Here is a 24,644-nt window from a genome sequence, read left to right on the forward strand (position 1 = left end):
TAGAACCTTGCACTGCATGACCTTGGGAAGGACTTTATGTTACTGAGCCCCAGTTTCTGCCTGTGTAAAATGAAACCCTGCCCTCATAATAGCTTAGAGCAGCGGTTCTCAAAATGAAGTCTGGGCGAGGTCAAAACTACGTTCGTAACAATGCTCAGACACTGTCTGCCTTTGCACTGTCCTTGTCTCCAGACCTGAGAGTGTTTTTCGGAGGATGCGTGACAAAGACCCAGCACTGATGCAGACCTGAGAACTCAGCTGCCTTCCGCTACGCGGACGTTAAAGAGGTCTGCAAAGATGCCAGACAATGCCACTCGGCTCACTACATTTTTTTTGTTTTGAAAAATAGCTATTTTTTTTTCATTGAAAATGTTAACGGGTTTATTTTTATTACTTTTAAAAGACTTAATATTTTATTTTTATTTTTTAAAATATTTTATTTATTTATCTTTAGAGGGGAAGGGAAGGAGAGAGGAAGGAAATATCAATGTATGGTTGCTTCTCGTGCATCCCCTGCTGGGAACTGGCTCCTGCCGGAAACTGGCCTGCAACCCAAGCATGTGTCCTGACTGGGAATCGAACCGCGATCGTCTGGTTCGCAGGCCCGTGCTCAATCCACTGAGCTACACCAGCCAGGGCAAGACTTAATATTTTAAATTACTCAGTATTAATTTCTAATATAGTAAACATTGATAGATATAACCTATTGAAATGAACTCTGTGGGGTCCTTAATAGTTTTTGAGAGTATAAAGAGGTTCTGAGCCCTGGCTCAGTGGATTGGGTGCCAGCCTGTGAACCAGCCTGTTGCCGGTTCAATTCCCAGTCAGGATATATGCTTGGGTTGCGGGCCAGGTCCTCAGTTGAGGGTGTGCAGGAGGCAATCAATCAATATGTCTCTCACACATCGATGTTTCTCTCCCTCCCTTCCCTTCTCTAAAAGAATAAATAAATCAGTTTAAAAAGAAAAAGAAAAAAAAGAGGTCCTGAGACCAAAGAGGGTGAGAAGTGCTAGCTGACGACGCCAGACAACGTGTAGGGTCCAGTGACTAGGAAGCGGTCAGGCACTGATGCGCCAGGTGCTGATGACAGAGGCTGCAAAGGCAAATCTGTTTTATTCCAAAATAAATTAATGGAAAAAATCATATATTGCTCTGTGCCCTCAGGCAAGCGATGACACTACTCTGGGCCTCAGTTCCCTTTCACGGACCACGTGTCATCCAGGTGACAAGCACAGAGTCCTAGCAGGACAGCGCCGCAGTCTGATCTGGGATGTGCACCCTTCGGCTAGTGCCGCTCTGTGCCTCAGTTTCCCTAGCAGTGAAATGGACACAATCATAGCTTAGCAACTGCCTCCTGGGGTGTTGTGAGGGTCAAATGCACCCTGATGTATGGGCTACTTCAACAGTACTCGTTTGCTGCTGCTGTTGCGTGGAGCTGATCTCTGGAACGTGCCAAGCCCCTCTCTGCCTCGGGGCTTTGCCTTGGCTGTGCTGACTGCCAGGTCACTGTCCTCTAATTCCCGCATAAACCCTTACAATTCTTTAAACGTCTTGTTCATTCACAGACAGCTTGTTTGCTAACTGTCCCTCTGCCTCTCTCTAGAAGGGACACGCCACAAGGGCAGAGGTTAGGACTCTGACATAGGAAGGACCCAAGTTCAAGTTCTGCTCTGGCCAATATACCATGTGACCCTCGGCAAATCATTCCCTCATGATCCTCGGTTTCCTCATATGAAAAATCAGGATAATAAAGCCCACTTCCCTGAGTGCTTAATGAGATCACGGTGGCTAAAACACTTGACATAGAATCCCTCTAAAGGCTGTAACATTCTTTTAGTTATCGTTTGAGGCCCTGATGCTTCAACACCGTGAGGGCTACAAAGGCGGTAAAATCACTACATGTTGACATCTTGCAGCACAGCACTTAGGAGCACAGTGTTGGGAGTTAGATAAAGTCGATTGATTTCAAATGCAGGCTCAATGCTATAATTTGCTGCGTGACATTGGGCCAGTGTCTTCACCTCTCTGAGCTCCAATTTCTTCTTCTCTAACACGGGTATTTTATACCCCACAGGGTGCTGGGAAGACAGAATGCATGCTATCAAGAGGCCCTTCTCTGGATTCAGACAGAATTGGGTTTGAGTCCAAGTTACTAGATCCAAGGAGTGATTGTGGCTCAGTGGATTGAGCACTGGCTTTCGAACTAGAGGGTCGCCGGTTCGATTCCCAGCCAGGGTATAGGCTTGGGTTGTGGGCCAGGTCCCCAGTGGGGGGCGCGTGAGAGGCAACCACACATTGATGTTTCTCTCCCTTTCTCTCCCCTTTCCCCTCTGTCTAAAAATAAATAAATAAATAACCTCTTTTTTAAAAAAAGGAATGAGTGAGTGACCACGTAAGCATTTTACTTCTCTGGGTCTGTGTCCTCATCGACGGACCCAACCCACACTGGGAGAACCGCCGGTCATGTCCAAGAGGCAAACGTGTTAACTTGTTACTGCTTTTGGAGCCCTGAATTCCGGAATCTTCACTATGGAAATTGGCATGCTGGGAGATTAAATGAGGTGTATAAAATGTTTAGGAAAATTCCCGGCAGATATTAAATATACAGTAAATTATTTCTGAACAAATAAATGAACAGCCCACTGACATGTACTGTATCCTAATTTTATCACACCAGCACTAGCCCTGAGCATTAACCTTTTCTTTTCCCTTCAAATTTTGCTGATTTACCAGCAGGCCATTATTATCTCAGGGGTTTGAAGATGCACATTCTCGATGTCCATGGTTGAGGGGAGGAGGAAAGGAATGATGGAGGGAACTGCTGGAAGGCACCTGGAAGGCGTGCCAGCCCCCGGCCCTGCCTACCTGCTGTTGAGGTGGTCCTGGCAGGAACGCACCTCGTCTGAGCTGGGGTGGCCGCCTTCCACCAGCTCCTGGACTGTGTGGTTCACACCCAGGACACGGCCCATCAGACTGTTCATCTCCTGGTCCAGACTCTCGAATCTGCAAAGGAAGGGTGAACATTCTCAGAGAGGCCTAGACGCGGGGGACTTGCCCACCTCTTGGCTGTTATAAAACTGCCTTCTCCTGGATCTTCTAACTCACCAGCCTCACCTTGTCTGGCTTCTTTGCCAGCTCCACTTCCTTCTACCTGTCCCTTAAATGGTAACTTCTTCAGGGCTCTGAACGTCCTCTCACATCCCGCCTGGGCCACCTCACACATCCCCACAGCCTCAGCCCTCACCCCTGAACTTGTGACCCCCACATCTCAGTTTGCTGCCCCAGCCTCTTTCCCTTCGAGCCATCTCCAACTTCAAAGTCTGCCGCACGTATCCTTAGGGCTCCCCATTCCCAGTGTGACTCAAACTGGCTTCAGTATCTCCTCCCAAATCTGTCCTTCTTCTGGGTCCCCATCTCAAGAACAGGCCCCTCTCCCCCAGGCCAGAGCCCTGTTTTGGACAACTCCCTGTTCCCAGCCTGTCCACCCTCACGGCTTGTCCGCTTGGCCTCCTGCCCTGGTCTAGTCCTGTACCCTCCTACCTGGGTCCCCAGCCCAGCTGCTTCTCTGGTCTCCAGGCCACCACTGTCACCCCCTCCAACCCACCCTCCACACAGCAGCCAGGGAGATCTTTTTAAAACTGGGCAGGCTCTCCCTTATTTAAAACAATACCCAAAGTTGTGGCTTAGGTAACCACGGGCATGGTAAGGACAGGGACCAGACCTGTCTGTGTTCCCTGCAATGCCCAGCAGAGGACCGAGAACCCGGCAGCATTCGGTAAGCACCTGCCAAGTGAGTGAACGGAGGAACAAGGTGCTTGGAGAAAGAAGGACAGAGAGTTCATCCACTAATTTAACTCACTCCTCAGTTGGCATCTAATGCCACAAGGTGGTAAGTGCTGTGAAGAAATATAAAGCAGGGCTGAGGGAAAGTGACAAGGACTGCAGCTAATTTAATAGCAAGGGAGGTGACGTGATGTGTGCAAGGTAGTGGACATCCCGGTGGAGGGGCCACGCTGGGATATATCTGGAGAAGCTTGTGCCAGCTAAAGCTCCTGGAATGGTCCCTGTCTCCAGGCATTTGCTAAGTGTTCTGTAGTGTTTGCTCATTTACTGTTCACCACAGCCTGTGTGGTTGGGACTAATCCATTCCCTTTGTACTGGAACCCTGCTTCCAGCTGAGGGAATAAAGAAACTGTTGAACCAACGAAGGTGAGACCATGCGTGAGGAAGGGGACCCTGGAGCCCCACAAGTGCGCGCTCACCGGTGCTGCACCACCTCGACGTCGTCCAGTGAATCAGGGACGCGCATAGCGAGCAACCATTGTTCCTTCTCTCCGATCCACAGCTCGCACGCGTGCACCTCCCCGAACATGCGATAGACGGCGAGGGCATCGCGCAGCCACTGGCGCCGCAGAGCAGCCACCTCCGTCACCTCGGCGAACAGCTGCTCGGCCTCCACCACGCGTACCTGCAGAGCCACCACCATTGGCCCGGCGCCGCTAGCGCCACCCAGGGTCGCCAGCTGACGCCGCAGGCCACCCACGTGCCCCCGATGCGCCTCCACCTCCCCGGTGAGCGCACGGTGCTGGCGCGCCAGGCGGCGGCTGGACGCCTCGTCGTGGCCGAAGTCACCCGCAGCTGCTAAGCGATAGGCGTCCCGCAGCCAGTCCAGGAGCCCGTCGAGGTCAGCGCCGAACTGATGCAGCGCTCGCGCCTCCTGCAGCCGCCGCTCGCGCCTCGCTGCCGCCTCCTCCAAACGCTGCCAGCGCCGCCGCGCGCTCGCCGCGCGCTCCGCCAAGCCCGCTAGTTGCACAGTCTCGGCTCCCGGGCCCTCGGCGCCGCCGGCCGTAGCCAGCTCCTCGCCGCGCCGCAGGGCCTGTTGCAGCAGCGCCCGCCGCCCGCCCAGCTCGCCCTGAAGAATCTTGTGCTGCGCTAGGAGGCGCGCGGTGCTGGACAGGTCGTGAGCGCCGCCCGCTGCGCCCGCTGTGCCCGCTGCGCCCGCCCCGCCACCTCCCGTCGCCTCTAGGAGTCGCTCCTTGTCTCGGGCCCAGCTCTCCGCCTCCTCCAGCTCCTGAAGCAGCGCCCACAAGCTCCTCGAGGCGTCCAGCTCCGCGCGCCGCCTCGCCGCCTGCTCCTGCAGCTCCGCCAGACAGCCATGCACATGGTTCACGCGGTTGCAAATGACCTGCGGATCGCAGGGCTGGTAGCCTGGGCCAGGAGAAGGGGAGGATCCCCGGTTGGGCACGGACAAGAGGGCGTCCAAAAAAGGGTGTTGCAGGTTACTTGACCCAGCCCTTGGCTCGGCATCCTCAGAGGCCAGGTATGAGTCCCCTCCTCCAGGCAGCCTTCCCTAATACCCTCAGGCTGGGGAACAAGGGCTTTCTCTGGCTCTCCCAGGATTCTCTGCTTACCCATGCCAGCCCTGAACCCTCTGGGCGATCATCGCCTGATCCGTCTCCCTCACTGGACTGGGAGCCCCTTGAGGGCAGGGCCTGGGGCCATCTCCATCACACTGTGTCCCACCATTGCCCGCACAGGGTGGAGCCCAGAGCAGCAGCCCAATGAAAATGGTCACATTGACTGGATGACGGGTGGAAACTGAGATTCAGAGGATCCTCGCTACAACCAGTGTATTTTCCTGCGAACTGCGTTTCCTTCAGAACTGGGCCAAATGAAAGTGCTCTAATCTTGAGCTGTTTTCTGGCTTCCTTACCTCTCTCATTCTCTGTTGCCTTACACATTAACCCCAGTGATGACCTGCATTCCTTTTTCCTTCAAATATTTCACTTTCCTCCCAGACTTCTAATCTGTGACCCCAACACTGTGAAATTCACTTAACGGGCTGCAGCCAGCAAGTCTTGAATGGGATGGACTGGAATGAATGGAAAACATCAGAATTCAACGCAGGAGGAAAAGGGAAGCATTTGTTTGATAAAATGGTGGTGTTGGTGTGTGTACGTGTGCGTGTGAGCTCTGGGTTATGAGTAAACATATGTCCGACTGGGTCACAATGCTGCCCTAGATGGAATGCAGGATTTCTGTAATTCTGCATATCCCCTGAAATTGACCCAAATAGCAAGCCATCCATCCGACTGAATGGATGGCAACCATGTATCCAGCCCAGTGTCACGATGTCATTTAATCCTCACAACCACTCTATGAGGACACCATCTTTACTAGCCCATCTTACACATGAAGAAACTGAGACTCTGGGAGGGAAGCTGCTTGCCCAGCATCAGCTAAGTCGCAGTGGATCAGGAGGCCACACTCTGGGCCACTTGTCAGGCCATGCGGCCACCCCTCGCCATGACGCACACCCCACACTCGCCTGTTTGCTGTTTTCGTGGTGCTGCTGGTTGTCACCAGGCACCAAGATCTCACAGAAAGGAGATGGGGAGACTCCTGGGATGAACATCCCCAGGGTGAAGGAGAGGGTTGAACGATCTCTCCTGCGGTTTTCATGAGGGTGAGTGAGAATGGCTGAGCCAGGATGGAGATGTCCGCCCGGGAGCTTGAAAGGAGCCCTCACTTGCTCTTAGGACATGACCGGTCCACGAGGGTGAGAAAGGCCACCATCCTTCAAGCCTATAGGCCTTCCTCTTCTAACAGAGCTCCAGGATTCCAAAGGGTCCTGGCTCTGGATAAAGGAACGAGACAGACCAGCCTCCAAGCCCTGTTACCTGTCGGCTCTGCCGCGCGGGGCCTCAGAGAGAAAGAAAAGAGCAGCCCTCACGGCTGTCAGCACACACAGCCCGGGCACAGCGTTCACAGCGCACCAGCAGCTGATGGAGCCGGACAAAATGGGGCATCCCCCAGGATGTGCGGGTGCACCCAAAACAAGGCCACTGTGCCAACCCCCAAAACACCACCTCGCCCCCTTCACCCAGCTGAGATGAACACCTCGGCTGATTCCTGTTCCTCCCACCACCTGGAGAAACACGAGTCAGATGTGCAGCCACCTCACGGCCCCCACGTACTGACTGCATCCCATCTGCAGCAAGACACTACGGCAAATCACCCCCAAGTCGCCTGACACACGCCCAACATCCTATAACGAGCCTTTCTCAACAGCCTCTCACTAAGGTTCCCCAAGGTATGTGCAAGCAAACCCAGCTTGTTCTGACTGAAGGGGGTTCCTGGGGTCTCTGACCAGACGAGAATGACAACAGTGAGGTGAGAACCTCACTTGAGCTTTCATGTTGCCTGTTGGTATCCATGGCCCAGCTTCGGGTAATGGCAGCCACCTCCTCTCTCCCAGTCCATGTCTTTGGATAGAGTTTGCCCCCCTTCTTGGCCCTTGGGTGGGTATGTCACAAAGATGTTGCCAATTAGATCACTGTATAGTCCAGAGTCACGATGCTTGGCCAAGCAGTGGGGATGGAACCCACAGTGAGCTGACGAGAGCCTTCGCTGAACCTTTGGGTCAGAACTCTTGGGAATAAGGGGACTGTTTTCTGCTGGGCCTGTGGGCTGCTGAGATGTAAACATGGGGCTGCATGACCCCAGGTCTACACCCCAAGGGAAGGGACTGCCCAACAATAACACAAACACAGAGACGACGGTTGGAGAGAGTCCTAAAAGCATCGTTGAACCATGGCTGGATCCAGCCCTTCCTGAAGCCAAACTCACCCCTTCCTGAACATTTTAGTTATGTCAGCCAATACATTCCCCCTTCCACCTTATGCTAAGTGAATTGAGTTTCCATTATTTGCTGCTGAACAGGCCCTGACAATACATTACCTTATACAGTCCTTTCATGATATTCACTGAGATCTGGCTGCAAGGGCTTAGCACATAACAAGTGCTCAATAAAGGGGAGTTACTGCTACTGACTCTCAAAGCAGGTCATCCTGCTTTGCCATGTGGTTCAACCTCCTGTCCAAGGTGTTAATTACCCTGATGGTGTATCCCTAGTGGAATGGGATCTTAGTCTGTGTTTGGATGCCTCCAAAGACAGGGAGTCCACTCCTTCCTTTTCTCTCTCAGGAGTCATTTGGCTTCTGATAGCATCAGCTTTGAAAGTCTCCTCCCCAAACCCCAACACCAGACTCACCCTGCAGCTGGGAGAAACGCAGGGCAGCGGCATTGAGGGCCTCCACCCGCTCGCTCTGGGCAGCGATGTCCCCCTCCAGTAGTCCATGTTTCTGCAACAGGTCCTCAGCCTCCAACAGGTGCTGTCCGCACTCCCGGGACAGCAGCTGAGCCTACAGCAGGGGGCAGTGTTGAGAATGTGTTGGGCCTTGGCCCTGAGGCCACTCCCCGACCCCACTGGCCACACTAGCTCTCTGCTCTCCTGCACCATCGCTTAAACTCTAATCTCTGTCTCCTCGTCTCAGTCCTAATCTGTCTCTCTCTGAATCTCCGAATGTCCCCTCACTCCCTGGTTCCACATGTCTGGGCTCTGGCCCTGTCACAGTGTCTCCGGTGCCAGGCCTTCACCTCAGTGGTCTCCCTCCTCTTCCTCACTCATACTTCTCCATCTCCATCTCTCTCACTGTCTCCATGTCTATCCCTGCCTGTTTCTCTCCTTGTCTCTCTCCACGTCTGTATCTCTCTCTCTGCTTCTATCCTTCCTTTCTCCATCTTCCTCTGCATCTCTGGTTGGTCTTTCTCAAGCACATTCTATCTTCCTCTGTGTCTTTTTCCATTCAGAGTACTATTGCTATCCGTGGCTGGTGTGGCTCAGGGGATTGAGCGCGGGCCTGCGAACCACATGATCGCGGTTCGATTCCCAGTCAGGGCACATGCCTGGGTTGCAGGCCAGTTCCCGATGGGGGACTCATGAGAGGCAACCATACATTGATATTTCTCTGCTTCTCTCCTCCCCTTCCCCTCTAAAGATAAATAAGATCTTTAAAAGAAAAATTTAAAAAAGACTACTATTGCTAACTTTGCATCTGCTTCCTCTCTCTCTCTCATCACCATCTTACCCTGGAATAATCTTTTTCTCTGTGTCTGTCCCTGTCTCTGCCTCTATAGCTCTGTGTTTCTTTAATCTATTTCCCTCTCTGTCTCTTTCTCTCTCTGTCTCTTTCTCTCACTCTTTCTGTCTCCCAGACTTTATCTCTTTCTGTCTCTCCCCACTTCCCTCTCCATGTGTCTGACAGCCCTTTCCGGGCCTATATCCCTCCCTCCCCTCCCAGCCCACCACAGCCGTGCGTGGCCCCAGTCCGGCCCCCACCTGCATCTCCTCCATCCAGTCCACCATGTACACCATCTCCTGGAAGACCTTCTGCAGGGCCAGGTTCTGCTCGAGCCGTGTCCGCCGGGCACCTACCAGCCCAGTCAGCAGGGCCCACTGACGCAGGACGCTGTCACGTTGGGCTGCCACCCTCCGGGCATCGTAGTAGCCCTCAGTGGCCAATGCCTGGGCCAGCTCCGCCACGCCCTGGACCCGCTCCTCATAGGCCGCAATGTCCGCCTCAATCGCCTCGTGTTTCTTCATGGCTGCCTCCACTGCCGGCAGCTCATAGCCGAAGTTGTCCTGGGGCAGGACAGACCACAGACGATCACTCATGCTGCCTCAGCAGCCCACCTGTTACCTTGACCCCGGGTAAACTTGGGAAACTCCCCTATTTGCTTCTGTTACCCTGGGAACCAGCCCTGCTTGCCCTGTTACCCTGGAGACCAGCCATACCATCCCCTGGTTACTATGGAGACTAGCTCCACCTTTTCCTGTCACCCGAGAGAGCAGCTCACCCTCCCCTGCTGCATCTCTAACCCTAAACTTGTTACCAAGTTGTTACCTAGGAAACAAGCCCTAGCCTTCCATTTCCCTAGAGATTGGGGACCAGACCTACCCTATCCTGTTACCTAGGAGACCAATTCTCTCCTCTTGAGTTACCCTGGACACCAGGTACAATCTCCTTTGCCACTTAGGAAATAATTAAATAGTCTCCCTATTCCTAAAAAAAGGGGAGGGGGGATTCTGTGTTCCCTAGTTACCTTGGAGACCAGCCTCACACTCCTGCTTAGCTGGAGGTCAGGCCCACGCCCCCTACCACGACCACCACCCATCACTTAGAAAAATCCTCCCTTCCCACCCACTTGTCTCCTAATCCAACTCTTCTTTGTTGCTTAAGAGATCAAGTCTCCCGCGCTGGTCCCAGAGCATCGCCCTGCCCTCCCTCCCAAGCCACAGGCCCAGTACCTGGGATACCAGGCGCTGGTTCTCATTCAGCCAGCTCTCCCTCATGGCCACCTTGTGGTCAAACCTCTGGGCCAGTAGCTCCAGCTTCTCCTGCCGGATCAGCTCAGCCCGCAGGGCCGCCTCCCGCTCGTGCTCAGCCTTCTCCAGCTGGCCCCAGGCCTAGGGACACAGAGGGGCCGTCAGACTCCAAGGGCTCTCCTAGTTGAGTGCCCCGGCTTCTCTGTCTCAGGTCCCTCCTAGGACTGATGGCACTGGGAAAAACATGTTGCTTCCACGCGACACTTTGCTGCTGGAAAACCATCGGAATGAAACCCAGTCCGCAATGTCGACCATGAGAGCGGCTCCTTCCAGCAATTCGCGCCACCGAGCAGCCCGCCTCTCCCCAACATCCTCCGCCTCACCTTGTCGATATCCCAGATGCCGCAGCCCTCCCGGGGCACGTAGAGGCGACGGTTGCAGGCTCGCAATTTGCTCTGGATGCTGAAGAGCAGCACCTCGAGGTTCCCCTTCTCCTGAAACCTGAGGGTGCTGGAGCTCAGGACCGCGCCCGCACTTTCTCCCGCCGCCCTCCCTCCCGCGCGGGGCCTCACTTCACGGGCTTCTCCAGAGTGCAGTAGGCCGTGAAGGCCTGAAGCTGTTGCTGCACCCCACTCAGTGAGTTGGCGAACTTCTGGTTGCTGATGAGGCCCACGGTGCGGTGGATCCAGGCCAGCAGCTCGGCAGCCAGCTCCTCGTAGCGCTCAATGATCTTCCCCACCTCCAACACCTGATCCAGGACCTGGTCCCGGGGCAGGAAGTTGGGGTCAGCCTCATCCCAGGCACGACCCCATGTGATTCCCAGGCTCCCACCCATCCCGTTCCTGCGCTCCTTATACCTTCCCAATCCGCTTCCCCTCCACAGCCAGAGCCTTCATCTTGGAGAAGTAGTGGTAGAAAGAGACCACATAGGTGATGATGGACTTCTCATCTGGAGCTTCCATGTTGACATCTGGCGGGTAAGAGGGAGCCGGGGAGCAGGATGGTGAGCACGTGTGCAGAGGGGTTGAAATGTTGGGGAGGGAAGGAGAGCCCACTCTTACTAGCTGTACGACCATGGGCTGGATAACCAACCTATCTGTCCCTTAACTTTTGTATTTACCGAAGGGGATCTACCTCATGGAATAAATAGCGCAGGACACACACACACACCACAATGAGAAATTATCTGTGAGTATTTTCGGAACACACCAACGGACGTTCCACTTCCGGGCCTTTGCACGCGCTGTTCCTACATCCGGAACACCGTTCCCTGGTCTGTGTGCCTCACTCCCGCTCGTCCCTCAGGGCTCAGCTCAGACTTCCTCGGAAAAGCCCTCCTGTCCATCCGTCTAAAGTTGGTCTCCTCCTGTTACTGTCCCTCAGAGCATCTCATTGCCTCTGAGTTCTTCCACATTCGTTATTGGAGTTTGCGATTAGACGTCCATGATGTGATTACGTCCTCCTCTGCAGTTTGAGCTCCATGAGGACATAGGCTCTGCCTGTCTTTTTAACCATTCTTCCTGCCATGCCTAGCACACAGTAGGGCCTCAGTAAATAGTTACTAATTGTATGAGTGTTTTATGAGGTTTGAGGCCCAGGACACGAGACTTGGAGGGAGCACAAGCTTGAATCCAAGCTCGACACTTACATACTGCAGGCCCTTAGAAAACCCACCTAAATTCTCTGAGCCTCAGTTTCCCTGTTGTTACAGCAAGGATAACCACAGTGCCGGCCTCCTAGGAACACTCTAAGTATTAGAAAGACTAGCCTGGCACGGAGGAGAAACGCAACAAATTCCAATGACCGTTTTAATTCACCCTTTGAATGCGCAACATCGTACTCAGCCCACTGGTGACACCAACATCCACCAAACGCCCACCGTGTGCCGGCACCGAGCACCAAATACAGCTCTCAGAGGCAGGGAGAAGGGTGATTGAGACCATGGGATCTGGAGTCGGAAGCCCCATTTACTGGTTTTTAGTGTGACCCTGGGCAAGTGACTTCCCGCCTCCGAGCCTTTGTTTTCATCACTTTAAAACAGAACCGATCAATTCTGTCCAACCAGGTCAGTGTGAGGATGAAAGGGAGGTTTTGCTCCCATTCCCAGCCATGTGCTCGGCACATCGTAGGGGCTCAGAAAAAGAGCAGCTGTCATTCTAGGGACAGGGTACTAGTGTGGGGTGTGGCCATGGGCTGGGGATGAGGCTGGAGTCTTTGGGGGTGCTGGGGATGGACTGAAAAGGGGAAGGGGGTGTGCTGAGAGCAACGTTGTGGACGGGGGCAGACAAAGGGTTGGGCGGGGGGCAGGAATGGGGTTGGAAATGGGACTCGGGGATGGGGACAGGGGTACCGTTAGGAAGGGAGTTGGGATTGGGGATGCTGTTGGCTTTAGGGCTGGGGTTAGGGAAAGGGGGTGGGTTTGGGGGGACATGACTGAAGATGGGAAGGGGAGGGGCTTGTGTTGGAGATAGAATAGAAATGGAGGGGGTTAAGATGCAGATGGAGAAAGGAAGAGATGTGGGGATGGGCAGAGGGAAAGACTGGAGGTGAGGAAGGAGAGGAGGCCGGAAGGGAGCTGGGGTTTGGAATGACCTTGGGATTGGGGACAGCGTTGGGGTAGGTTGGAACTGAGTTTGGGAAGGCATTGGGGCTGGGAGCCCCCAGGAGGTAGTCAGGGCTGGGGCCACGCCACACTCACCCTCGGGGTCCAGCAGACGTGCCAGGCCCAGGTGCTGCTCAGCCGTGCGGAAGGCTCTCTGCAGGTTGTAGTTGGCATTGGACTTGGTGAGTTTGCCGAAGTCCACGAGGTCAGGCCTGGGCAGGGGCACAGAGTGGGCAGGCAGCAGGCGGGCTCCAGAGCCAGTGCGCAAAGGGGAGAAAGTCACCCTTGTCCGAGCCCCACCCAGGGTGAGGGGCAGGAGGGGCATGAACCCCCAGGAGGAGGCTGTGTGTGGGCAGCATTTGCTGTGGGTGTGAGGGCCCCGCATGTCCAATGTCAGGATGCGCACGGTCTGCTTGGGTGTGTTCTGCACAGCACTATGTAGCGGTCAGATGTGTGAGGTCTGCAGCCAGCCCGCCTGGCTCACACCCCAGCTTGGCTACCTCCGGGCTGTCCCCTGGGTGAGCCGCTTCGTCTCTCTGAGCCTCAGTTTCCTCAGCACTATTTGTAAAATGGGGATAATAATAGCATCTGCTTCATAGGGTCTATGAATAGCCAGTGACTTACTGGAAAGCACTTAGAACAACGCTGGGCATACAGAAAGCACCCGGTCTGTGCTACCATTGCTAGCCGGGCCACAGCACCGCGGTGGGTTTCTGGGTGTGTGGATGCGGCTGGGTCTCCCCGTGTGGATGCGAGTGTGAACGTGTGGGTTCTGGCTTCTGCCACACCAAGCAAGTCCCTCTCGGCCTCTAGGCCTGTTTCCCAGTCTGTCCCATGGCCCCACCCCCAGCCAGGCGGGCAGCAGGCTCTGAGGTCTGACTGGGCAGGTGTGCAGGGAGTGGGAGGGGGGCCCTGGGGGCACAGCATGAGAAAGGGCTCTCTGATGGGAGGAGGTGCCGTGCACACGCTCGCGTGGACCATCCATGGGGAGTGAGCTCCCCGCCCTGAGGACGTCTGAGCAGCAGGCACAGGCGGTGCATGTGCATGCATGTGTGTCTGTGCACACAGCTGGGCGAAGGCACGTGTGTTTCCATGTGTGCACAGGGTGTGTGGCCTGTTGTGTGCACCTGTGTGTGAAGGGAAGCGTGCACAGAGGTGAAGGCCTAGGCCCTGCATCTGTGCACCTGAGGAACGTGGGGTAGGGGGCAGGGCAGGGCTGGGTTGCCCCAAGCCAGGTGATACCTGTGCCGGTGAATGAGGGCATTGAAGGCCAAGCCATCTCGCCAGCTGGTGGTGAAATTCTGGATGTTTACCTCAGGGTAACTAGCAGCATGGAAGGGAGAGACAGAAGCAGAAATGGAAGAGTCAGGAGGGAAGAGAGAGGGAGGGAGAGACAGACACAGATGGATGGATGGAGGGATGGATGGATGCATAGGTGGATATAGATACATGAATCACTGGGCAGATAGATAGATAGATAGATAGATAGATGATACAATGAGCCAGGGCGATAGGGACAAAGACAGAGACAGAGATTGTGACAGACAGGAGAGGAGTGAAAATGAGAGGCAGAGGGAGGAAGAGAAGAAAAGAAGGAAGGAAGAAGGGGTAGAGAGAGACAGAGAGAGCAGGATAAGGAGATGAGGGGGAACAAGAGGGGAGGGAGAAGGGAGGGAGGCAGGAGAGACAAGAACAAGGAAGAGCAGGTGTAGAGGTAACAGCTGATATGGGGAGAAACAGATTGTCCTTGCAAGACAGACAGACAGGCCCAGAAGGATGAGAGACAATGCCCAGTTTCCCTCCTTCCTCCCAGGGGATGCTCTCCCACTTGAGTTTCAGGCCGTGGCCCTCCCTGAAGCACAGAGAGTAGGAGTCCAGGGCACATGCCCAGCAGTCTGTGTATCCCTTTCTCCACCCACTGAAGGTACGCAGGACCCTGAATTTCCCACCAGAGCTGCCCGAACCCCGGCGTGTGCCCTGCTGGCCCGACAGGAGTCTGTTCATGCTGGGGGCGGGCAGCGGCGCTGGAACCTGGAGCTGGAAGGTGCACACAAGTGCACGAGGCCTCCTGAGGTGCAGGGTGAGTTGGGGGAGAGAAGGGGGCAGGCTGGGGACTGCCCACCACTTTCCAGCATTGATCTCTGCAGAGTCCAAATTGTAAGCTTGTACCTGGCCTTCCGAATTGATAACCCAAGTTTGTTCATCAAGGTCAGAAGAGTGGACATGTTTTACTTACCAGTTTATCAGTTCCACAGTTACTTTTCACACTTAGGATTTGAGCTGCCCTTCTCACTGGTCCCCAGAGAAGCCCCCGGGTGAGGGCCTGGACGGCGGGGGCCGAGGGGCTTACCCAGCTGTCTTCATCTGACACCACAAGAGCAGTGCATCCTTGGCAGAACGCGTCTCTCTGTTGTCCTCAGTCTCGATTTTGATGACTTGAATCTGGGAGGACACACAGCAAAGCTGCTGGGGCCTGGAGGGCTTGAGGCTGGGAGACCCCACCCCCTCCCTGTCGCCAGGGAGGGGAGTAGGTGACCGAGGAGATAGGGAAGGCAGCTTCGAGCTGGTGTGGGGGTTCAGGAGTGTGAAGATGGGCTCAGAAGTGAGCCAGGATGTCCACAATGGCGTGGGGTGTGTGTGTGTGTGTGTGAAAGGCAGTGGTGGGTTAGGGTCTCGGTTTCCAGGGATGCCTCCTTCCTTGGTGTCTGGGCCACTTCCCCGGCCCCAGCTGCCATCATCTCCCAGTTGAGTTGAGCAGTGGCCTCCATGCTAGTCCCCCTGCCCAGTGCCCACAGTCCATCCTTCAAGCGACAGAGGGACCCTGTGAACCCCCAAATCGGATCACGTGCCCCCTGTCTTCCACACGTGGCTCCAGTTCAATTGGGTAAAAATCAAGTTCCTCACAATCTCCTCTTGTTATGTCTCTGGCCGCCCCTTCGGTAGCTTGCTCCCCTTCAGAGACCTCTGTCTTCTTCACTAAATCACCACTGTCCTCTCTCCCCAGGGCCTTTGCACTGGCTCTTCCTTTTGCCTGGGACATCCTCCCCCCAGGTCCCTATGAGGCTCCTTGAGGTCTGCATTCAAATCACCTTCTCATTGAGGACTTGACCAACCACTTGGTTTTAAATCTCAATATGCACACCCAAATTTCACATCCTCCTTCCCTGCCTTATTATCTCCTTAGCATGCATCACCACCCATTCGTTTTATTTCTTCATCTGGCTTACGGCCCCCCCCATTATGGACTGAATTTTGCCCCCCGCCGCCCACCAAATNTTATTTCTTCATCTGGCTTACAGCCCCCCCCCCCATTATGGACTGAATTTTGCCCCCCGCCGCCCACCAAATCTGTAAGTTGAAGCCCTAACCCCCAATGTGACTGTATTGGGGGAGAGGGCCCTGGAGAGTTAGTTAAGGTTAAATGAGGTCATAAGGATGGGGCCCTAACCTGATATGAATGGTATCGTCCTAAGAAAAGGAAGAGACCCTAGGGACCTGACCACACGGAGGAAAAATCACTCGAGGATGTAGAGAGAAGGCGGTGGTGGGCAAGCCAAGGAGAGAGGCCTCAGGAGAAACCAAACCTGCCAGCACTTTGACCTTGAACGTCTAGCTTCTAAAAGGATGAGAAAATAAGTTTCTGTTGTTTAAATCCCTGGTCTGTGGTATTTTGCTACAGTAGCCACAGTGGACTAATGCCCTCACTAGTTCTCATTCCCTAGTTCTGTAAAAGTTCCAGGACCACAGGATATTTGCCTGTTTTGTTTTCTGCAGTAACAAATGTCTATTTTGTTTCTACTACATGTTATCACACATAGTAGGTGCTCGATAAAGTTCTGAATGACTCCGAATTCAGAGCAGGTTCGAGAGCCTCAGATGGGTGTTCGGTGCTTGGGCCCCCCAGACTCAGGAGCTGAGTTTGGCATTTGGGTACAAGTAGAAAACTGGGCTCCCAGGAGGCCCCAACCCCTGGTCTAGGGCTCCAGCTACCAGCCCCCACCCCCCACCCCCCACCCCCCGGTCTCATCCCCTCATTCTTTTTTTTTTTTTTTTTTATCTTTAGAGGGGAAGGGAAGGAGAGAGGAAGAGAAACATCAATGTATGGTTGCTTCTCGTGCATCCCCTGCTGGGAACTGGCCTGCAACCCAGGCATGTGCCCTGACTGGGTATCGAACCACGATCCTCTGGTTCGCAGGCCCACGCTCAATCCACTGAGCTACACCAGCCAGGGCCCCTCGTTCTTTCCTGATGCCTGCCTCCAGCTTTAACCACTCTCCGAGCTCCATTCCCAGGATCCAGGGGATTCCTAAACATCTCCTCCTAAAGTCCTGGACCCCTGATGACCGCTGTGCCCCAAGATGACCTCAGTGTCTCTCCCAAACCTGTTCTTTCTCCCTGGCACTGTCTCAGGGTGGCCCCACTGTCCCCCAGCCCGCAGACCAGAGCCTTGGGCCTGGCCTGGAGGCATCCCCACCCCCGCACGCCTCCCCTCCCCCATTCCCCTATGGCATGCCCACTCCTCTCCTGAGCTTCTTTCCTGCCTGCCTTCCTCTTCGCCTCTCCGTGCCCCACCCCAGGTCCAGCTCAAGACTCTTCCCTGAGCTCCCAGCCCCCAATTTGGGTGACCACCCCCCACACAGAGGGATCTTTCTAAATCTGCTTATCCTCCTCCTCTTGATAAAACTCTCCAATCTCTCCCCACGTCAGGCAGAATAAAATCCAAACTGCTGATCAGAGGTCATCTAGGCCCTGGCAGCCCCTCTGACATCATCTCCTCCGTCACCCCGTGCTTCTAGCCGTGCTGGTCTTCCTGGACTTCCAACATGCTACACCCGTGCCCACCGCAGGGCCTCTGTGCCGGCTGCAGTGCCCCCTACCTGGAATGCTTCCTCCCTCCAACGCCGCACAACAGTCAGCTTCTCGGAGAGCTTTTCTCTGATCACCCAGTCTAAAAATCTCAGTGCCATCGACCTATCTTCTGTATCCTTTTTACTGATTTATCATAGTCTCTTTTGCTCAGCTCTTTTTACTTCTCTGCCTAGAGCTGGTCCTTTTCACAGACATCCCTTGTTGATGTGTTCATAGGTTTGTTTATCATCTGTCCACCAAGGCGGAAAATTTGTCTGTTTTGTTACTGAACTGAAGCAAGACGGTGTGTAGTCGAATTCCAGCTCCACTACCCAGCTGTGTGACCGTGAGCGCATGACTTCTCGAACTCTGTGGGCTTCTTTCCTCACCGGTAAAGTGGAATAATAAGCAGTGCCAGTTTATAGGGTTGTTGTGTGTATTAAATGTCACCTGCTTAGAAGAGTGCCTAGAACACCGTAAAAAATACATAAATGTGAGCACGGGCCTGCGAACTAGACGATCGCGGTTCGATTCCCAGTCAGGGCACATGCTTGGGTTGCAGGCCACTTCCCGGCAGGGGCCAGTTCCCTGCTGGGGGTGCACGAGAAGCAACCATACATTGATATTTCCTTCCTCTCTCCTTCCCTTCCCCTCTAAAGATAAATAAAATAAAATAAAATAAAAAAATACATAAATGATGATCATAGTGATGCTGGTGATAATCACTATTATTTTCACCATTATTTTCATTTCCACCACCTGGAATAGGGTTCCTGTAGCATGTTAGAATTTTCGGGAGTGAATGAGTGAATGAATGAATGGCCGAGTCGGAGGGGACGCCCTCCTAAGGCCCACTGCGGGCCACCGGCGGGACAGGGCACGCTTGAGGATCACCTGGAAGCGCAGGATGATGGTCCAGACCAAGCCCAGGGTCAGTCGGTGGTTCCCGTCCACGATGTCATGCGAGCCCACGTTCTCCAGGTGCACGCGCTGCTCCTTCAGAAACTGCAGAGCCTTGTCCACGTTCTCCAGCGAGTGGATCCTCATGCGACCGCGAGTGGGCCTGGGCTAGGACGGCGGGGCATTGGGAGATGAGGGGCCTGATGCGGAGCTCGGTGCCCCGGGCCCCACCCCTTCCAAGGATGTCCTCCCCGCAGCCATGCCTCCTGGATACCCAAGCCCAGTCCACACCTCTCCAGTCTTATCCAAGACCCAAGACCCAGTCCTTCTAAAGGACCCACCCCTTCTCATAGCCAGACCCAGTTCACCTCCAGGCTCCAAGTTTCTGTCCCCACCGCCTCCACCGAAGCCCCACCTCCGACCCATCACTTTACCCGTTATTGTTAAGCTCCGCCCCTGCCTGCAGCCATAGCCCCGCCCTTCTATTGGATCTCCGCCTTAGGCTACCAAAGTTTCGCGGCTAGTTCCCTAGCCACACCCCTCCAGACCCCAGCCTGGAGCCCCGCCCATACCCATCAAGCCCCGCCCCACTCCAAGACCTGTTCTTGGCTCTCTTCTTTCCAATGTCAGTTTGTTTCTGTTCTGTACCCAACACCCTCACGACTTTTGAGCTCCAGGCTCTGGACCTTTAATGAGTCTCCAGCTCCATCAGAACCCCATCCTTCCTGATGAAGCCCCACCCAAGCCCAGAAATACAACTGCAGCCCCACAACAAGCCACACTCATACAAGAGTCCTGTCTGATCCCCGCAACTGCCACGACCAAGGCCTTCCCTTCCAATGGCATCCGCACCCTCATCCGCAAAACCCCTCAACAGAGTTCTGGCCCTGCTACCTCACCACCCAGGTCGGTGCGTCCCAATAAAGCCCCTCCCTTCTCCCATAGCCCCACCCCTTCCCACGGAGCTCCGCCCCCACCAGGCCCTGAGTCCCGCCCCTGCCGCGGCACTCACCTGCAAGGGAATCCTCGCCACCCCTGAGGTCCTCAGGGTCCAGGGTCCTCACCACCCAGCTCCACCCCTGAGCCGTAGCCCCGCCCCCCCCAGTGAGGGGTCCCTTTCTCACACGCACCTCCCAGGACGCTCTGCGCAACCATTAGCCAGGCCCCACTCCGAGCCCCGCCCGAGACCCCAGGGCCNTCTCCCATAGCCCCACCCCTTCCCACGGAGCTCCGCCCCCACCAGGCCCTGAGTCCCGCCCCTGCCGCGGCACTCACCTTCAAGGGAATCCTCGCCACCCCTGAGGTCCTCAGGGTCCAGGGTCCTCACCACCCAGCTCCACCCCTGAGCCGTAGCCCCGCCCCTCCCCAGTGAGGGGTCCCTTTCTCACACGCACCTCCCAGGACGCTCTGCGCAACCATTAGCCAGGCCCCAGTACAAGCCCCGCCCGAGACCCCAGGGCCAATTCCCTCCCCCCAGCCCTCCGGGCCCCCTCACCAGCTGCTCCCCCGACAGCACTTCCAGGAGCCGAGTGAGCACGAAGCCGTCCCGCAGGTCGGCGTAGAGGTCCCCGATGTGGCAGCCGACCCGGGCGAGGTGCGAGTTCACCCACTTGGTGAAAGTTTTCTTCTGCACGGCCTCCCGCTCATCTGAAGCACAGGCTCTGATGAGGCCCCCGCCTCCCCGAAGAACCTCCCCAACTCCCTCAACCAGCTTCACTCCAGACCCGCACCGCCCGCTGCTCAGGACCTGCTCTCCCAAAACAAGCAGTCTTCGCGCAGTGGGCTCCTCCTACCTGGGACGCCTTCCCCTGCCCTCAGCTGCCCACCTGAACACGGCCTAGTTTGCCTTTTAGAAGTTTTCCTGATTCTCACTTCCACAGAAAGCCCTCTCTGTTCCCTACCGCAGTCGGCTCTGTTCAGTAAGTCATTCGTGCCTCCTAGGCGTCCCCCACTGTTCTAGGCTCCGAGTACAGGCAGAGTCCTTCTGTCGCAGAGCTCGGTTTAGGGCGGCACAGAGAATACACTAGGGAGCCATGGAGGGAGGGATCCAGGGGGCAGCGGCAGGATGACAGCTGTGTTTCAGGAGTATCTCTGGCTGCTGTGGGGAGGGTGGGTCAGAGAGCAAGAATGGCAGCCAGGACACCAGGGAGGAGATTGGGGAAGGCACCATGGAGAGAGGGCAAAGCTAGAGGGCAGAGCTGTGGAAAGGGGAGAAGGCATGTTGGAGAGTTATTTAGAGGTGGGAAAGTAGGACCCAGCAACCCACAGGCGCTGGGGAAGGAATATGCATGCTCCCTGGGGGCAGGAACGCTGCCTCCGGCCCAGCTAGACACTGCGGCCCAGCGGCCCTGGCGTGAGGAGTAGGCAGGTGGCCACTGAGGAAAGAGTGAAAACACAAAGTGCAGTCACCGTAGCCAAGCTAGCAAAATCACTCGAATGAGAATGGGCTGGAACACGAGGAAGAGATTTTATTTTGCATTGGCCCAAGGACTTCACTTTTGAACTTTTCGGTTGCACATCCATGCCTGGAAATAGACACAAACCCTGCCGCCCGCCCTCTGAAGGGTTTAGGAGAGACTTGTCCTGAGAACAACACGGGGAAGACTGTTCCTGAGTCGGGACGCCTTCCGGACGTGGGAGATCTGCATCTCAGACGGGTCTGGAGGCTGGGAGTGCAAAACTGATTTTTCTCAAGAATGTACTTTTCACCCAACTTTTCTTTTTCCTTTGCAACATTTTGGGTGTTACCTAAGTACTGTTTCCAGAAAGCAAATCTTAAGACCCTTGCATAAAACTCTGTCATTTAATTTTAGCGATGTCCTGATTTGTTTACGCTCAGGCATCACTACCAATGGGGGTGGGGGGTGGAAGAACATGTGCCCCTTCTGCCTTGCTTGCTTACCAAGAAATTGTTTGGGGGCTCTCTTACTCTTGTCCCAACAACTGCTTTAGTATAAGCTATGATACACATAATATAAAATTCATCATTTTAGGCCCTTGCTGGTGTAGCTCAGTGGATTGAGTGCGGGCCTGCGAACCACACATTTGCGGTTCGTTTCCCAGTCAGGGCACATGCCTGGGTTGCAGGCCAGTTCCCAGCAGGGAACGCATGAGAGGCAACCATACATTGATCTCTCTGTCTCTCCCTCTCTCTCCTTCTCTTCCCCTTTAAGATAAATAAATAAAATCTTTTAAAAAATTCATCATTTTAAAGTGTAAACTCAGTAATTGTTAGTATATTCACAGACGTGTGCAACCATCACCACCACTAATGTCAGAGTATCAACACCCTGGAACCGCATCTACCAGGGGTCACTCCGAATTCCCCCTTCTCTCGGCCCGAGGCCGCCATTGATATCCGCACGGTGTCCATGAATTTCGCTATTGTGAACGTGCCACCTGAGTGTAATCACACAAGATGTGGCCTGCTGGGTGTCTGGTTTTCACGTAAAGTTTCACATCCTGTTTTCAAGGTTTATCGACGTTGTAGCTTACATCAGTACTTTATTCCTTTTTCTGGCCAAATAATATCGCGTGTGTGGATACACTATGCTCTACTTACCTATTCATCAGTTGGAGATGATTCCATTTTTGGATGATTATGCCTAACACCGTCATGAACAAGTTTTTCTCCGGACACCTGTTTTCAGTTACCGTGAGTATATACCCGGGAGTGGACCTGCTGAGTCACGTGGTAACTCTATGTTTAAACTTTTGAGGAACTGCCAGACCGTTTTCCAAAGTGGCGGCACCGTTTTACATTCCCACCAGCAGTGTATGAGGGTTGCGATTGCCCCACATCCTTGCCACCACTTGTGACTTTCTGTTTTGTTTTTTTACGGTCATCCTAGTGGGTATGAAGTGGTATCTAGATGTGTTTTTAAATTGTTTTTTAAATATTTTATTTATTTATCTTTAGAGAGGAAGGGAAGGAGACAGGGAGAGAATATCAATGTACAGTTGCCTCTTGTGAGTTCCCTGATGGGAACTGGCCTGCAACCCAGGCATGTGCCCTGACTGGGAATCAAACCACGATCGTGTGGTTCGCAGGCCCGCACTCAATCCATTGAGCTGGAGCTACACCAGCCAGGGCTAAATTGTTTTTTTTTTTTTAAGATTTTATTTTTTGATTTTCAGAGAAAGAGGAAGGGAGGGAGAAAGAGAGGGAGAGAAACCTGGACGAGGGGTTGTCTCTCACCTGCCCCCAACTGTGAGGACCTGGCCCCGAAACCCAGGCATGTGCCCTGACCAGAAATCTGTGACCTTTCAGTCCACTGAGCCACACCAGCCAGGGCTCAGTGCGGTTCTGATTTGCCCTTCTCTAATGATGAATGATGTTGATCCTCTTTTCACATGTTTATTGGCCACTTGTATTTCTTGTTTGGAGCAAAGCTTTGTCCCTTTCTAATTGGGTTATTTGTCTTTTTAGCATCCGTACTCTCTTTTCTACTTCCTGTGAATCTATAATTATTTCACAATTTATAGTTTTACCAAAAGAGGAAGCTGCTGCCTGGCCTTCCTTCTCTTCCCCTGACTCCCGTGGCACCAAGGTCCACGGAGCACAGGACAGAAGAAGCAACCTGGGGTCTGCACTGACAGTTTGGACCAGCATCTCTCTACCAACAAGGCTGCTCATGAAGGGCCTTTGTAGGAGGGAGAGATAAGCTTCCAGCTCCTGCAAGCCACTGCATTGTTTGGGTCTCTTTGTTACAGCAGCGTAGCCTACACAGATATTCCCATTTCGCTACCAAACAATTGAGTGGTCACACCTATAAGGACATGCACGAGGAAATGATGAAGAAAAGATGCTGTACTGAGTATTTGGTTATTCTGCCTCCCAACACCGATGCCCATGCCAACAGCAGATTTGGCCAATGCTGACACCAAAGTGGTACTTTGTGCTTCCCCAGAGTCGCTCCAGAAGGAGGACCCCTGGAGTCAGCCCAGCCTCTATGAGGATCGGCTGTGTGACTTTGAGAGGTTGTCTCTCCTCTCTGGGCCTCCATTTTCCCAGCTGCAAATGAGGGGTTTGGAACAGACCAGGGTTTCTGCAGCGGGTCCCGGGGACTCTGGGTATTTGGGGATTCGTGCTTGAAGGACAAGGATCCGCAACAATATTTTTTATTTTGTCATTTCATTTAGATGATACCCAAAGAAAATTAATAGAAACACATCCTGGACCATGTGGGTGGCAATTTCATAAAGAACTAAGCCGTGAGAGATCAGTTTTTGTGATTACAACCTTGTTAGCATGGAGCGAAACTGAAAGGTTGAGAACTGAAATGCCCCCAGGGGCCAGGCAGATTCTGAAATGGAAAAACGAGGCCCTCCTCAAAGTGGGCAGAGACCGCTCAGCCCCTGTGCCTGGGGCCTTGGAGATAGTGGCCTAGCACTGCCATACGATATGATATTCCACGAGAAATCAAAAATCTGCATTCTTTAAAAGACAGCCCTGGCTTGTGTGGCTCAGTGGATTGCGTGCCAGCCTGCAAACCAAAGAGATGTTGGTGCAATTCCCAGATCTGGGCACATGCCTGGGTTGCAGGCCAGGTCCCCAGTAGGGGGTGTGTGAGAGGCAACCACACATTGATATTTCTCTCCTCTCTTTCTCCACCTCTTACCCTCTGCCTAAAAATAAATAAGACCTTTTTTAAAAAGACAAAGTCTCCTTTTTTTCCCTAAAGATTCTATTTATCCTATTTTTAGAGAGAGGGAAAGGGAAGGAGAAAGAGTGGGAGAGAAACATCAATGTGTGGTTGCTTCTCATGCGTCCCCTACTGGGGACCTGACCCGCAACCCAGGCATGTGCCCTGACTGGGAATCGAACCAGCGACCCTTTGCTTCAGAGGCCCATGCTCAAATCCACTGAGCCACACCAGCCAGGGTGGATTTAAATTTTTATAAAGCACAGTGGGAGTGAAACCAAACATGTCTCTGAGTGCCACTTCCGACCTAAGATGAGGTGGACTGTTTGCCTTTGGCGAGTGTGTCTGGCTAGCTTGTGGGGCGTCTTCATTTGCCCTTCCAGGGCCACCCACCAGTCTTCTGCACCTGCTCCGGTGTGGACTGTATGACGGGGCTTCCCAGGCCTCAGAGGCCTCAGGCTTTCTGTTGGGTTCAGAGAGC

At 54.0% G+C, this 24,644-nt stretch overlaps 1 protein-coding gene across 2 annotated transcripts in view; it reads right to left on the minus strand.

Annotated features, from left to right (window-relative positions):
- The window catches only part of SPTBN4 (spectrin beta, non-erythrocytic 4), a 70,893-nt gene that overhangs the window by 37,869 nt on the left and 8,380 nt on the right, over positions 1-24,644 (minus strand). For both annotated transcript variants that reach the window (XM_037047447.1, XM_037047445.1), the window contains exons 2-14: positions 20,014-20,165; positions 18,513-18,686; positions 15,121-15,212; positions 14,013-14,093; positions 12,867-12,982; positions 11,026-11,138; positions 10,741-10,928; positions 10,552-10,669; positions 10,151-10,309; positions 9,182-9,484; positions 8,054-8,204; positions 4,263-5,208; positions 2,866-3,003 (exon numbers count right to left, since the gene is read on the minus strand). In XM_037047447.1, the coding sequence (XP_036903342.1) occupies positions 2,866-3,003; positions 4,263-5,208; positions 8,054-8,204; positions 9,182-9,484; positions 10,151-10,309; positions 10,552-10,669; positions 10,741-10,928; positions 11,026-11,138; positions 12,867-12,982; positions 14,013-14,093; positions 15,121-15,212; positions 18,513-18,686; positions 20,014-20,165 (2,731 nt within the window). The remainder of the gene's footprint in view (positions 1-2,865; positions 3,004-4,262; positions 5,209-8,053; positions 8,205-9,181; positions 9,485-10,150; positions 10,310-10,551; positions 10,670-10,740; positions 10,929-11,025; positions 11,139-12,866; positions 12,983-14,012; positions 14,094-15,120; positions 15,213-18,512; positions 18,687-20,013; positions 20,166-24,644) is intronic.

The sequence above is a fragment of the Sturnira hondurensis genome, unplaced genomic scaffold, assembly GCF_014824575.4.
Source record: "Sturnira hondurensis isolate 20B ecotype Veracruz unplaced genomic scaffold, ASM1482457v3 Scaffold0005791, whole genome shotgun sequence".
In the NCBI taxonomy this organism is placed as follows: domain Eukaryota; kingdom Metazoa; phylum Chordata; class Mammalia; order Chiroptera; family Phyllostomidae; genus Sturnira; species Sturnira hondurensis.